Source organism: Carcharodon carcharias, chromosome 1 (genome assembly GCF_017639515.1).
Source record: "Carcharodon carcharias isolate sCarCar2 chromosome 1, sCarCar2.pri, whole genome shotgun sequence".
NCBI classification, from domain to species: domain Eukaryota; kingdom Metazoa; phylum Chordata; class Chondrichthyes; order Lamniformes; family Lamnidae; genus Carcharodon; species Carcharodon carcharias.
Window position 1 is genome coordinate 207,211,020 of NC_054467.1, and position 16,175 is coordinate 207,227,194.

Genomic DNA, 16,175 nt, shown 5'->3' on the forward strand with positions numbered 1-16,175 from the left:
GAGTGGCAAGAGGCAGATAGTAGGAGTAATGGACAGGTACTACAGTTGGCACAATGTTATGAATGGTGTCATTGAAAAACATAAATAATTAACAGCACAGAAGGAGTCCATTTGGTTATCATGTTGACAAAGTATGACCCCGCCTAATCCCACTTTTCAGCTTCTATTATGTAGCTTATGGTACTTCACGTACATATCAAAATATTTTTTAAATGCGCAGAGGGTTTCTGCCTCTCGAAGCCTTACAGGCAGTGGATTCCAGACCTCAAATACATTGCTTGACACATTTCACCTAAACTCCCCTCTTATCCTTCTTCCAATTATTTTAAATGTCTGCCCCTTGTTATTGGTTCTTCCTATTCACTGTTTTTAGGCTGCTCAAAATTTATACATTTTAATTAAATCTCCCCTCAGCTTCCTCAGCCTATCTAATCTTTTCTAACAGCTAAAAATTTCCAGTCCTGGCAACATCCTCGTAAATCTCCTCTGTACTCTCTCTATTGCAATCACATCCTTCCGTAGTGCGGTGACCAGAACCACACAGTGTTTTATCTTTGGCCTAACTAGTATTTTATACAGTTCTAGCATAATCTGCTTTATATTCTATGCCTTGACTAATAAAAAAATTCCTATAGCTTCTTAACCACCTAACTACTGTTCCGGCTACTTTCAGGGATATGTGGACATGCACTCCAAGGTCCCTCTGTAGCTCTACCCTTCTTAGTAGTCTATCATTTATTGTGTATTCCTTGATTTGTTTGCCCAAATGCATTACCTCATGCTTCTCTGGACTGAATTCCATTTGCCACTTTTCTCCCTCTTGACAACTAGAGAACTAGAATACAAGGAGGTAGAGGTTATGCCCCAGCTATACAAAGCTAGACCACACCTGGAGTACTTTGATCAACTCTGGGCACCATGTCATAGGAAGGCTACATTGGCCTTGGAGGGATTACAGTGCAGATTTACCAGAATGGTAACTTGATTCCAAGGGTTAAATTACAAGAGATTAGGAACAGAAGTAGGCCATTCAGCCCATCGATGCCGCTTCACCACTCAATAAGATCATTACTGATTGGTTTGTGTTTTGAATTCCACATTCCCATCTACCCCCGATAACCTTTGATTCCCTTGCCCACCAAGAATCAACCTACCTCCACTTCCGACGCCTTCGGAGGCAGAGTTCCAAAGTTGCATGAGTCTCTGAGAGAAAAAATTTCTCCTCATCCCTATCCTAAAAGAGCAAACCTTAATTTTAAAACAGTTCTGAACTCACCCACCAGAGGAAACATCCTTTCCACATCCACCTTCAGTACCTTCAGGATCTTATATACTTCAATCAAGTCACCCCTCGCTTTTCTAAACTCCAATGGAAACAAGCCCAGTCTGTCTAACCTTTCCCCCTAAGGCAAACCACTCATTCCAGGTAAGAACAACAGATATGGAAAAGAGAAACTATTTCTGCTTGTTGGAGACTCAGACTAGAGAATATAATGCAAAAATTAGAGCTGGACCTTTCAAGAGTGGAACTAAGAAACACTTTTAGACAGAAGGGTGGTCGAAGTTTGGAACTCCCTTCCACAAATGTTGTTAACTTTAAAACTCAGATTGAAAGATTTTTGTGAATCAAAAGTTAAGTATATTGTGCAAAGGCAGGAATATGGAGTTAGGTCACAGATCAGCCATGATCTCATTAATGCAGAGCTGGCTTGAGGGGCTAAGTGTTCTGTTCCAGTTCCTAGATTATTCTGTGCAGGACAAAGCACATCACTATTTTTCTGGACATCCTTGCCAGCAGGAACCGAAAGGCATCTCCGGTCCTGTCTAGGCATCTGAAATGCATCTTCAACATTTCAATGGCCTGTTCAACGACATACTTGATGGTTATATGGCTCTCGTTGTATTGCTCTTGCACTTCATTGAGGAGGGTTCCTCACAGGTATCATGAGCCATGTTTGAACCGGATATCTCTTGTCTCCTGTGCCAGCCCTTAAGCCCGCTTCCTGGAGCAAAAAGATCCAGGATATTGGACTGACTCAGGATGAAGGTGTCTGGTTTAGGCCTGCATGAATCTCTTATCATTATACACTAACTGCACATTGAAGGACAAATATCCCATGTGGTTTTAAAAAAAATCTGGTCCTTGTGGCAGTGCTCAGATTGCCACATGTGTGCAATTAATGGCACCCTATCTCTGTGGGAATCCAGCCAGTGAAGTGAATCCAAGTGCCTACTGATTCTGGCCCATTGTCATCACTAGGGATATCTACACATCTGTCAGCCCTAGCAGCAAGCCATCAGTAACCTTAATGCATTTATGTCCAGCCAAATGGAAGATCCTAGATTTGTCTATAGTAGTGTCCTGGAAGGATCCGTAGGTGGGAAAGGTGACAGTGTGGTCACTTTTACAGTCACTGATAATACATGATCATCTGTCCTGTTGGAAGCTGCAGATGTCTGCCAGTACCTGACAGGACAAACTCAGCCTGCAGAAGCTTTGCTATTCTGAGAGAGCTATAGCCTCAACCTCTCTCGTCTGCAATTCTCTCCTATGCAACTCCTTCCTGTTTAACTCCCCTGGTCAACATCCTCCTGTGCACATGCTGATACTACATCATCACATTATCATTGCCAAGGATAGTAATGGTCTTCCTCTTCTAATGTGCTGTCAAAAATCAAACAAAAAATCAAAAACTTTTGCTCCCTCAAACTGCTCCCAACCCACCCATTCTAGGATTTAAAGTTTCTCCCACATTACAAAAATGTAAACTCGTGGAATATTTTGTGCATTTTGCATATTACTAAACAAGCAGTAACCTCATAATTACTGGATTTGACATAATGCTAATTTATATATTTATACTAATTGATATGATTCCTACACTTTTGGTCCAATGTTTAATAGAGAGGGGTAAAGGTGCATTATGTCTTATGCAATACACCTTTTTTATGCCCAAAATAGGAATGCGACATCAAACTGCACAGGTGTTGTTCTCACTGCTAAATTTGTGAGCCTCCTTTTTAGGCGTCCCAGTTGAACACCTAAAAGGTGCATTAGCTCCCCTTAAATATATAAATTAGGAGGATTCCAGCCAGGAATTAATCACTGCTCAGTTATCAAGGATTGATAAGTTACATTTCCTTTCTTTAACTAAAAAGTTCCTGTAGAATCAGGAGGAGCAGGAGTGCTGCTCTGACTCCTCAGTTGTGGAGATTGTCCCTCTCTCACACATTTCCCACTGCAATCTCCTCTTCTGTGACATACCTGAAGGCCACACTAGCGACATTGATTGTTTTACTCAAGTGAGCTGTTATTGGAGGCACAGCCAGGAGCAGCAGCACACACTGAGCATGCTGAAGAGCTCGAGGGCTGTTTTCCATCTATTCTTGGGCCTCTTAGTTTGAGGGCATGCTAACTGTGCACTGGCAAGTATAAACGGCCCCACTACCCCAGAAACATTTTCTCTGCAAATGCATACGCAACCTATATCGTGAGTGCTTCCTGTGCCAAATTTACTTTCCATCGCATTAATTTAACACACTTGTTAATAATATCCATACCTATGTTATATTCAGCAGGTGTGGTGCAGACTTCATTAGATAATTCTTACTAAACCAGCTTTTCTTGTTAATATTCATTATTTGGATATGGGTGTTCCGATAAAGCTGGCACCTATTTCCCTTCCCCCATTGATAAAACTTGCTATATCACTCAAGGCAATTATGAGTCACATCAATGACGTGGGTAGGACAGCAGCTGAGGAAACCAGATTAAGACAGTCCAACAGCTTCATGCTAACTTTTGCCGAAATCAACTTTTTTTATTTACTGATTCTTATTGGAAATCTCAAAATAAGTGTCTGCACATTGTTTGTATTCACCTGTAACCCTGTAGGTGACACTGCAGTTATATTTTTGAGCCCTGAATTTAACTCAACCCTTCCAAGTGGCTGGCTTTTCTGACCATGTGATGACTACAAATTTTATTGCAATTACCTTACAAAAACTGGGCCACCTTTAGTAAAGTATTTTTGAGTATTTCTGAAAAAAGAGACAGGTCTAAGCTTTTTGTCTTGCACTCATCAAGATACTCGCAAGAATACCAACATGAGAGAGAAAACATCAATTTATACTTTTTATGAAGAAAATACTGATTGGTTGGCAAGTGGCATTGCCATGGAGAATGCGCCACCGATGGTGACTGACAGTTAACTGACAGGCATTGTTTGAAATTTAAACCAGGTGGCTTGATCCTGATTGGTCAAGGCATTGCCTTAAGAAATGAGTCAGCGAATGGCTGTCACTTTTTTGTTTAGCTGAAACAGGTGCAATGTGTGTACATGTTCTTTCTGTCTGCAAAGAACAGGGTCTTGTATATTAATATATGTATCCTCTAGTACATGAAAATGCACCACATCATGAGTCCAACTGACAATCTTAAATCGGTTGTCAGTATAATTCTTAGCACATTAAGGATTATTTAGCAAATGTCCAGGTCAAACATTCCATATTCAAATGCAGCAAGACCTGGACAATATCCAGGTTTGGGCTGACAAGTGGGAAGTAACATTCGCGCCACACAAGTGTCAGGCAATTACCATCTATGACAGGAGAGAATCCAACCATCGCCCCTTGATGTTCAATGGCATTACCATCACTGAATCCCCCACTATCCACATCCTGGGGGTTACCATTGACCAGAAACTGAACTGGACTAGCCATATAAATACTGTGGCTACAAGACCAGGTCAGAGGCTAGGAATCATGTGAACAGTAATCCACAACCTGACTCCCCAAAGCCTGTCTATCATCTACAAGGCACAAGTCAGGACTGTGATGGAATATTCTGCACTTGCATGGATAAGTGCAGCTCCCACAACACTCAAGAAGCTTGACACCGTCCAGGACAAAGCAGCCCACTTGATTGGCATCATATCCACAATCATTCACTCCCTCCACCACCAACACACAATAGCAGCAGTGTGTACCAGTTACAAGATGCACTGCAGGAATTCACCAAGGCTCCCATGACCGCTACCATCTAGAAGGACAAGGGCAGCAAATAGATGGGAACACCACTGCCTGGAAGTTCCCTCAAAGTCACTCACCTTCCTGACTTGGAAACAGATCACTGTTCCTTCACTGTCATTGGGTCAAAATCCTGAAACTCCAACCCTAACAGCACTATGGATGTACCTACACCACATGGACTGCAACGGTTCAAGAAGGCAGATCACTACCACCTGCTCAAGGGCAACTAGGGATGGGCAATTAATGCTGGCCTAGCCAATGAAGCCCTCACCCTGTGAATGAATAAAAAAGAAGCATGTTGTACAATCACAGAATCACAATTAAGGTTGGACACTGTGTTTTGAATTTTGCAAACACAGACTGGCTGGGTACAGTCTGTATCCTGCCCATTGCGAACAGTGGCTGGGACACGCTGTTTGATATGATCCGCCGGTCTTTAAGACGTATGGCCTACATACCTAGCATTACACTGGCACTGAAATTCATATACCACATTACTCATTTGTGTGATAGACAGAACACTGTTTTAGCTTGACGGCAGCATCCTGTTAGTGGCAAATATCATTTGTGTTGCTCTGCATAGTAGCAGCATGAAACAGCCATTCGCTGATTTTCATTCCTCAGGGCAATGCCTTGACCAATCAGGGTCAAGCTGCTTGGTTTAAATTTTAAACAATGTTTGGCAGTTAACTGCAAGTCACCTGTTGCTCAAATTTGTGAGATATCTTACCCTTCCAGGGTAATCTGAGTTAGACTGGGTACTTTTCAGGGCCGAAAGTGACGACCTTAAGTCAGCTCATGGAGTTGTGTGATAAACAGCACTCAAATTCACCTATGAAATGGAGCAATTCCTTGATGTACTAGTTGAGCAATCTGCCAGGGGATTCTCTATCATGGTCTACCGCAAGCCTCCCTTCACTGGTCAATATATGTGTTGGGACTCTTACAGTTCCACACGCTATAACATTGGTCTTACTGGCAACATTGTAATTAAGGGCCAAACCATTTGCTCACCATGCAAGCTTAATGCTGAAGTAGGAAACACAGGCATCCTGCAGGATAATGGCTACCCTGATTGGATCATTTCGCACTATATATCACGCAAACTCATGAACGGGCCTATGGTTGTCACTTTCGGCCCTGAACAGTGCCCAGTCCACCTCAGATTACCCTTAAAGGACAAGGTATCTCAAACATTTGAGCATTAGGTGAAGCTAGCTGTTTCACACTGCTACTATGCAGCAGCAACATGGGTGATAATCGCCACTAACAGGATGCTGCCGTCAAGCCAAAATGCTATTCTACCTAACATTAGATTTGATTCCGCAATTGGACAGCATTTGATATATAATACTCAATGTGCTGAGAATTACGAAGACAGAAAGAACATAGAAACTAGGAGCAGGAGTAGGCCATTCGGCTCTTCGAGCCTGCTCCACCATTCATTATGATCATGGCTGGTCATCTAACTCAATAGCCTGCTCCTGCTTTCTCCCCATTCCCTTTGATCCCTTTCGCCCCAAGTGCTATATCTAACTCCTTCTTGAAAACATACAATATTTTGGTCTCAACTACTTTCTGTGGTAATGAATTTCACAGCTCACCACTCTCTGGGTGAAGAAATTTCTCCTTATCTCAGTCCTAAATGGTCTATACCATATCCTCAGTCTGTGACCCCGGGTTTTAGACTCCGATTGTGCCTGTTTCAGCAAAACAAAATAAGTGACAGCCATTCGCTGACTTTCATTCCTCAGGGCAAAGCCTTGACCAATCAGGGTCAGGCTGCCTGGTTTAAATTTCAAACAATGTTTGGCAGTTAACTGTCTGTCACCATCAGTGGTGCATTCTCTATGGCAATGCCACTTGCTAACCAATCAGCACTCTTTTCAGATACAGTATAAATTGTTGTTTACTCCCTTATATTGATATTCTTGTGACTGTCCTGACGAACAGAAGACAAAAAGCTGAGACGTGTCTCTTTTTTTAGCAATACTCAAGTTCTGTACTACCAAGTGATTATAAGTATTTTTGCTCGTGCTTTGCTGGTGCACAGGAAGTTCTGAAAATCAAGAAGCTACTACCAGATGAGGAACAGAAACCAAGACTGGGAGAAGAAAGGAAACTGAAGGTGGGGAAGTATTCACAGGGGAGAAGTTAGAGGTGATAGGAACTTTAAACTCACCAGTAACTAATAGTAACTCACCGAAACTGCATCAGTAACTAACAATAATACTGATGATATTTAGAGTCCTCTCATAGCCAACAGTAATACCATAACTCACTCACAGTGCTGAACTTTGTCGGGTGGTGATGGCCTCTAAAGTGGGCCAGAAAGCTCAGATCAACCATGCCTTGGCCTTCTCCAGGAGCCCCAAACTGATTCTGTGGCCATCAGGCAATTAATGGCCTAGGGTCAAGGCTGCTGACCCTTTAATGGTAGTGATCCCATCTCCAAGAGCTGGCAGCCAGTCAGAGGGCCAGCAGCTGTTCAGTCCCAGCAGCGCCAGAAGTAATGGTCAATGCTGGGAATGGACTCAGCCTGGAGCAGCATCATGGACACAGTCCTGGAACCCAGGTGAGTGGGCCTGGAGTCACCAGGGCAAGTAAGGCGGGCCCCAGCGAGGAAGCCTTTGCAGACTCTGTGTATCCTCATCACAACTTGCTCTCCATTTTTGCGACATCAGCAAATTTGGCTACAATGCTGTTGATCATTTCATCCAGGTCATTAATATAGATCATAAATGATTGAGGGCATAGAACTGATGATTCCTGTGACACTCCACTAGTTATAGTTTGCCAACCTAAAATAACCTAATCCCGATTCTTATTAACTAGTCTTCTATCCGTGGTAATATATCACCCACAACATGATGAACCCTTGTCTTGTGTAATAACCTTACTCAATGCCTTTTGGAAATCCAAACACACTACTACCTACTGTTTCTCCTTTATCCACCTTGCTTGCTACATCCTCAAAGTTGTCAAACACAATTCCCCTTTCACAAAACCATGTTGACTCTGCCTGATTGTATTATGATTTTCTAAGTGTCCTGCTACTATCTCCTTATTAATGGATTCTTTGCACCGCCACCCAACCCCCCACCCATACACTTCTGGCAACAACAGCCCCATTCCTAAAAACCCGGAAGCAAGGAATGATTCTTTGCAACAGCAGGAAGGAGTGAAGGGTTGACATCATTGGTCTATCAGACTGTTCTGTACCCTAATTAATTGCTTGGATTATTTATATATTTACTTATTTACTTTTATTTGTTGGTTTAATTAGCACCTATACTCACCCCTGCACCAACTTCCCACTCTCACCAAATTTCCATTACCACTCGCTTTAGCAAACCACTTCATTTAGCAGATGTATCCAGCTCTGTGTGCAGTCTGTTTGGATCAATGGGCTCAAATGGCTTTCCTCATCTGCATTTAAGAAGTGAGTAGGAGAAAATTAAAAGATGTTGTGCTGCCATTTTTTTTAAAGAGTAAAAATTGGTGTTTACTTAATTACAGCCTGAATTTCCTTACTCTAAGTGACTATTAAGAGGAAGTATCACTATCAATGTCCATATTTTTTTCAAATCCAAGCTTTCAAAATGGGTTTGAATTTAATATATCTGCATTTTACAGGAAAATACCTTTTACATATAAGTGAGAAAGAATTCTAAAAGCAATGGTAGAAGTGAGGCTTGTATCCATGTTTTTGCTGGTGTATCCCATTAATGGGTAGTGTATTTATAAAACTGAGAAGGGTACATGAGACTGACCAGGCAGGTTATAACAAACCATCTTCAGACTAGTAATTTTCAATGCATAGAGCTTATTGTAGAAGTGTCACTATTGAAATTATAAGGAATACATCTCAAGCTGTATTATAACAGTGACTACAAAATATTTGGGGATGTCCTGAGGGTGTGAAAGATTCTATTTAAATGCAAGTCTCCCATCATTTCATTAATACTTAGCATAATTCCTAACAATTTAATTGTTTGCGTACTTTGGTTCAGCACTGTTAGACTTCAGTGGGCCAAAAGGCCTTTTCTTGCCCCATGCTTTTTTGGGTTTTCTTTCTTGATAAATGTGTCAAAACTCAATTGCTAATAAAAACAAATAGCTTTAAAATCATAAACAAAAACAGAATTACCTGGAAAAACTCAGCAGGTCTGGCAGCATCGGCAGAGAAGAAAAGTGTTGACGTTTCAAATCCTCATGACCCTTCAACAGAACTAGGTGAATCCAAGGAGAGGGGTGAAATATAAGCTGGTTTAAGGTCGGTGGGGGGGGGGGGGGTGTTGGGTGGGGGCAGAGAAGTGAAGGGGGGTGGTGTGGTTGTAGAGACAAGCAAGCAGTGAAAGGAGCAGATAATCAAAAGATGTCACAGACAAAAGAACAAAAGAACACAGAGGTGTTGAAGTTGGTGATATTATCTAAACGAATGTGCTAATTAAGAATGGATGGTAGGGCACTCAAGGTACAGGTCTAGTGGGGGTGGGGTGGAAAGGCTAGCAGGGCATAAAAGGTTTAAAAATGATGGAAATAGGTGGGAAAAGAAAAATCTATATAAATTATTGGAAAAACCAAAAGAAAGGGGGAAGAAACAGAAAGGGGGTGGGGATGGAGGAGGGAGTTCAAGATCTAAAGTTGTTGAATTCAATATTCAGTCGGAAGATGAGGTGCTGTTCCTCCAGTTTGCGTTGGGCTTCACTGGAACAATGCAGCAAGCCAAGGACAGACATGTGGGCAAGAGAGCAGGGTGGAGTGTTGAAATGGCAAGCGACAGGGAGGTTTGGGTCATTCTTGCGGACAGACCGCAGGTGTTCTGCAAAGCGGTCGCCCAGTTTACGTTTGGTCTCTCCAATGTAGAGGAGACCGCATTGGGAGCAACGAATACAATAGACTAAGTTGGGGGAAATGCAAGTGAAATGTTGCTTCACTTGAAAGGAGTGTTTGGGCCCTTGGATGGTGAGGAGAGAGGAAGTGAAGGGGCAGGTGTTACATCTTTTGCTTGGGCATGAGGAGGTGCCATAGGTGGGGGTTGATGATTACTTCGGTGCTGCTTCATGCTCTCGTCGGGACTTGGAAAAATTTATTAATTTTGCTTCCAATCTCCACCCCTCCATCATTTTCACGTGGTCCATCTCTGACACTTCCCTTCCTTGATCTCTCTGTCTCAATCTCTGGTGATTGACTGTCCACCAATATCCATTACAAGCCTACCGACTCCCACAGCTACCTCGACTACAGCTCCTCATACCCCGCTTCCTGTAAGGACTCCATCCCATTCTCTCAGTTCCTTTGCCTATGTCGCATCTGTTCCGATGATGCTACCTTCAAAAAGAGTTCCTTTGACATGTCCTCCTTCTTCCTTAACCGAGGTTTTCCACCCACGGTCGTTGACAGGGTCCTTAACCGTGTCCGGCCCATCTCCCGCCCATCTGCCCGCACGCCTTCTCCTCCCTCCCAGAAACATGATAGGGTCCCCCTTGTCCTCACTTATCACCCCACCAGCCTCTGCATTCAAAGGATCATCCTCCGCCATTTCCGCCAACTCCAGCATGATGCCACCACCAAACACATCTTCCCTTCACCCCCCTATCGGCATTCCGTAGGGATCGTTCCCTCCGGGACACCCTGGTCCACTCCTCCATCACCCCCTATTCCTCAACCCCCACCTATGGCACCTCCCCATGCCCACGCAAAAGTTATAACACCTGCCCCTTCACTTCCTCTCTCCTCACCATCCAAGGGCCCAAACACTCCTTTCAAGTGAAGCAGCATTTCACTTGCATTTCCCCCAACTTAGTCTACTGTATTCGTTGCTCCCAATGCGGTCTCCACTATGTTGGAGAGACCAAACATAAACTGAGCGACCGCTTTGCAGAACACCTACGGTCTGTCTGCAAGAAAGACCCAAACCTCCCTGTCGCTTGCCATTTTAACACTCCACCCTGCTCTCTTGCCCACATGTCTGTCCTTGGCTTGCTGCATTGTTCCAGTGAAGCCCAACGCAAACTGGAGGAACAGCACCTCATCTTCCGACTAGGCACTTTACAGCCTTCCGGACTGAATATTGAATTCAACAACTTTAGATCTTGAACTCCCTCCTCCATCCCCACCCCGTTTCTTCCCCCTTCCTTTTGTTTTTTCCAATAATTTATATAGATTTTTCTTTTCCCACCTATTTCCATTATTTTTAAATCTTTTATGCTCCCACCCCCGCTAGAGCTATACCTTGAGTGCCCTACCATCCATTCTTAATTAGCACATTCATTTAGATAATATCACCAACTTCAACACCTCTGTTCTTTTGTCTGTGACATCTTTTGATTATCTGCTCCTATCACTGCTTGCTTGTCCCTACAACCACACCACCCCTCTTCACTTCTCTCCCTCCACCCAACCACCACCCCCCCCCCCCCCCCCCACCCCCCCACCCCCCCACCAACCTTAAACCAGCTTATATTTCACCCTTCTCCTTGGATTTATCCAGTTCTGTTGAAGGGTCATGAGGACTCGAAATGTCAACTCTTTTCTTCTCCGCCGATGCTGCCAGACCTGCTGAGTTTTTCCAGGTAAGTCTGTTTTTGCTTTGGATTTCCAGCATCCGCAGTTTTTTGTTTTTAGCTTTAAAATCATGTTTGCTGCAGTATTGCACACAGGCACAAATGAATTTATTTCAGCAACCTGGTGTAGTGATAGCAAATTCTCACAGAAATCTGCTTTATTACAAGAATAGGCTCATTTCAGACATTAATCCAAGATCTAAAGTTCTCTGCAGGAGACCTCAAACATTTTGTATCCAACCATGAAGGCATGCAGCAAAAATATGAATGGAATGATTTCAAAACTCCACTGTGATTTGCTGAATTACAGCATAGCCTTTAAGACTCAGACCTCACTAAAGTACTCTATTTGCACTTCACAGCCACAGTTTTTGCACCATTGTGAGGTTTGCACAACTGAATCTGCTTTAGCTCAAGTCAAAATACAAATGAAGTTTCCTATTTGCAGCCATTTGAAGAACTAGATCATATAGTGAACCTGCAACATCCCCTTTTTATAATGCTGTATTTGTCAATTTTGTAATTTAGACTGCAACCATTTTTTTGATCCAACAAAGATCTCAATCAGGAAGTGACGACATAAAAATGTTAACTTGAAGAAAATAGGAAGGAACAAATAGAGAAACTTGCACAGATTATTTTTTGAAGACAAGCCTCCTATAATTGCTGAAACTCAGAACTATGAAAGGAAAGTAATTGAATCCACGCCACTTCTTTCCAAAATTAACAAATAATATTCCCCGGATGGATGAGCTTTGATGGTAAGAGTGGGTCATTCGGGGAGGGAAAAGCTGAATGGTAAATTTCCCTTCCTACACAATTCAAGCCCAATTCATGATGGGTTGATGAAGAAACTGTCTGGTGGCATACAGCATCAGCATGAAGATCAAGTTTAAGATGGGTTCACTGTTAGGGTAAAACTTGTTCTATGCTGTATCAGCAATGGAGCAGGGGTTCTTCTCTATGCTAGGTATAGCAAAATTGTAAGCACACTTAAGGAAAAGTTTATATGATTTCATTACACCTCCCAAACAGAAGAAATCCTCCCCCAATATATCTGAACTCCCAACTTCAGATCACCATCTGCTAATTGCACTTATATTTCCAGTTACCACTGTAAGCTAACAAGCAAATCATGTAATTTTGTGCTGTGAATTTGCACTGATTATCAAACTCTTTTGCTTAGCAAAGAAACTTCTCTCCCCTTAACACCAGCCTGGATTTCAAACTGGATCTCAGAAGTGAAATGACAATATACTGACCTACGTACCACCATTTTCCTTCTTCTATTAAAGATGGTCTGAAAAATAATAGGCAAACTTTAAACTTTGGCAAGTGAGATTGGATTGGCTACCTATTATACATCCCACTTGATTCTCCTTACCAATGAAAGGTGTATCCTGGGCAGAAAATCAAGTCTTGCCAATTTTGCACTTCTGCAAAAGTTGAAAATTTCTGAGCCGCTTTAAATTTTCAGCAGGATTATACAATAAATTATATGAAGCGGCTTTTCCAACAATGTAATTAATCAGATTGTGTGCTCTAAAGTATCATTATCCCATTCAATTTTAGGCAAAGAAAGGACAAGAAGTACAAAAAGGGCCTGAAGTGGAAAAAGCCAAAATGGACAAGTTGCTGAGTCTGGTTAGAGACCCCGATATTAAGCGGAACTGATGTAATCCCTTCTTTGAGAATATTTAATCAATATGTCCAAATGTATCAGTATTCATGCATGGGTCATACAGGAGAACAACTAACTCTGCAAGCCACACTCAGAAATGAGGGACCGGGTAACTATTGTCATAACATATTTAAAAATACAATGTAACATCCTCACAGGATGCGATGGTTTCATTCATATATTCAGCAAAGCCTATTAAATATAATACATTTATAACTAAATTTATTTTTTCTGCTGTTTAATGGTAGTTCTGATAATCTATAGAAACATAAAGATCTGTTAAAGTTGTAGCTATCTTTACTTTGGTGCATCTGACAAATAAAGTACTGTATGTTGTTTGATTGTGGAGAAGTGTATACTTCATATAGAAAATATATTTTTTTCCATTTGTACAGTGATTCTGCAATTGCATTAATTGAAACATCAGTATATTAATTCCAGTTTATAAGATAAACCAAAGCTTTTCACTATGCTTCACAAGTCCTTTAGGTTGTGGGGCTGTTTTTAAATAAAGATGTTTATGCTGCAAAGTAGGCAATTGTCAAATATTTTAGTTTTAAACAAAACTGAAAATTGCAACCCCCTCCCCCCCCCCCCCCAACCAACAAACATTCTGTGGGGGCTGATTCCAAAAGGATTTATATTATTTACATCATTTATATATTTACTGAAAAATATCAGTGATGCACTTTCAAATGAACTGTTCCTGGTTTTTCTCCATTTTCCTTAGCACTACAAAAGTTGTCTTAGGTGAAATACGGTGCCAGTCATTTCTGATATTTTCCTAGCTGTGTTGCTTTGTATAAACTGTTAATCTGTACCATCTTCCACATCTTCCAGTACTGAAGGAGGGTCAGCAACCTGACACATTAACCCTACCTTCGTCTGTCCAGATTCTGCCTAACCTGCCAAATGTTCAGAACATTTTTTTTAAAAGAAAGCAATTGACAACTATAAATTTTTTTTAGGGATGTCAGGTGAATCTTTTTCCTTATTAATGTAGGATGTCAGGGCTAGGAACTGAAGATGTAATACTTGCCTACTTTAGGCACACAGAACAGGATTTTCCACACAGGTTACACGGGCTCCATGGTGTAACATGGGCAAAATTTGATGACTTCAGGAATCACTCTCCTGGGTAACCACTTACCCACCACTTCCAGTATTGTCTATTTGATATGACATCAGATAAATGATACATCTGTCCAAATATGAGGTGAGCATTTTATAATTGTATGCAAATGTTGGAATATATTATAAAATATCATTTGTTTTTTCTCGGCACGAAAGCATGTGTCCCCAACAGTCAAAGTTGCCATGGGTGGCAGATGGGAGATTTAAATTGAAAATATCTTGGAGATATTTGCTATAATCACGAGACAGTCAGTTGAACAGTACAGTTAAGCTGTTTTAAATTTTTTTATTAAAATAATTCTTTTTCCCCACTTCCACATAAACTGTCAAGTGAATTTCACCATGATAGGTCTCCAAATCCTGGTGCAGTCCATTCTTCACACTCCCCTTGCCCTATATTGACTGAGTCCCTGGCAAAGCTTGAGAGCCTGCCCTAATTATTTAAAATGTCTTGCCTCTAAAATATCTCCTGTACTTAGAAGAATAACCACATAGCAGGCAAATAATTTCATGATGGAAAATCCCAGCTCCAATGTCAAAATAATTACTCAAAATCAAGTAAAGCATGTCTTCAGCCAAAGCTCCTTCTACTCCATCCAGATAATATGTTTTAACTTCCATTCATACAGGATCATTCTTCACTTCCACTGGCCCTGGTAGAATTGTTCTAACTGCATCTGCCGTCCTTCATTGACTGTCTCAGTAAAATTAGCTATTTGTGTCACACTGTAAACAATTTAGTGCTGTATACCCTATGCTTTAGGAACTGGGTTATGGTAGCCATCAAGAGAGAAGACTTTAATTCTGAAATAAAAACAGAAAATTCTGAAAATGCTCAGCAGGTCTGGTAGCATCTGTGCAGAGAAAATAATCAACCCAAAATGTAACTCTGTTTCTCTCTCCACAGATGTTATTATATCTGCTGAACATTTCCAGAAGTTTCTATTTTATTTCAGATTTCCAGCATCTGTAATATTTTACCTTTGTAAACTTTAAGTTTGGCTTCGTTTGAACCCATGTCTCAGAGGTGAAAGTACACCACTGACTCCCTCCTCCCACCCGATACTCACTGACACCTTCAATGCCTCCAATCCTCAACAACTCAAAACTCTTCCACAATCCAATCCACTTCTTTGATCCAGGCCCAAAAAGCCTCGCTATTCAAATACCAGAAGTCAAGAAAGCTGTGAGGATACATGTTTACCAGACTCAGAAGGTTAGAATGCAGCGAAGTTAAAAGTTTTCTTTTGCTTAAGTCAAGCAAAATGGGATAGTAAAGCATGTTCATTAGTTTCTGTTATTACCTGAAGTCAAGTTGTACTAATTGTATTAAGTAACTTTGAGCATAACTGTCGGTCAGTGTTTATTTTCTCTGAATAAAAGCAGCTTAGCGACTCATGTCTGGCATTGACACACCATGTGCCTTCCGTCCAACTTAAAAAAATTGAAGAATCACACTTCAAGGAATGTGCAACAGGCATAATATCTAGTTTGTATGTCAAAAGTGGACAAGTTGTTATATTAACTGGATTGCACTATTGTATAAATTGATAATAGGCAATGTGAGCCAACTCTAGCATGGGATGCTCTGATGGAGTGATTGTTGGCAACGAACTCAAGAAGGTAGCTATGAAAAAATGAATTTCTAACAATCCCTAATTGACAGCCACACATCCAAGTCCTACTAGTTCTTCTACACCTGAAACTACTACAGATGCCCAAACTCCACTCCCCCCAACTCTATGACAGCATTTTGCCCT

The 16,175-nt window shown here is 41.5% G+C and overlaps 1 protein-coding gene across 1 annotated transcript in view; it reads left to right on the plus strand.

Annotated features, from left to right (window-relative positions):
- Positions 1–13,335, plus strand: part of dnai1.2 (dynein, axonemal, intermediate chain 1, paralog 2) — a 337,978-nt gene extending 324,643 nt beyond the window's left edge. Inside the window, exon 20 of the mRNA XM_041183411.1 lies at positions 13,173–13,335. Within this exon, the coding sequence (XP_041039345.1) occupies positions 13,173–13,274 (102 nt within the window). The 3' untranslated portion in view covers positions 13,275–13,335. The remainder of the gene's footprint in view (positions 1–13,172) is intronic.
- Positions 13,336–16,175: the final 2,840 nt, after the last annotated feature.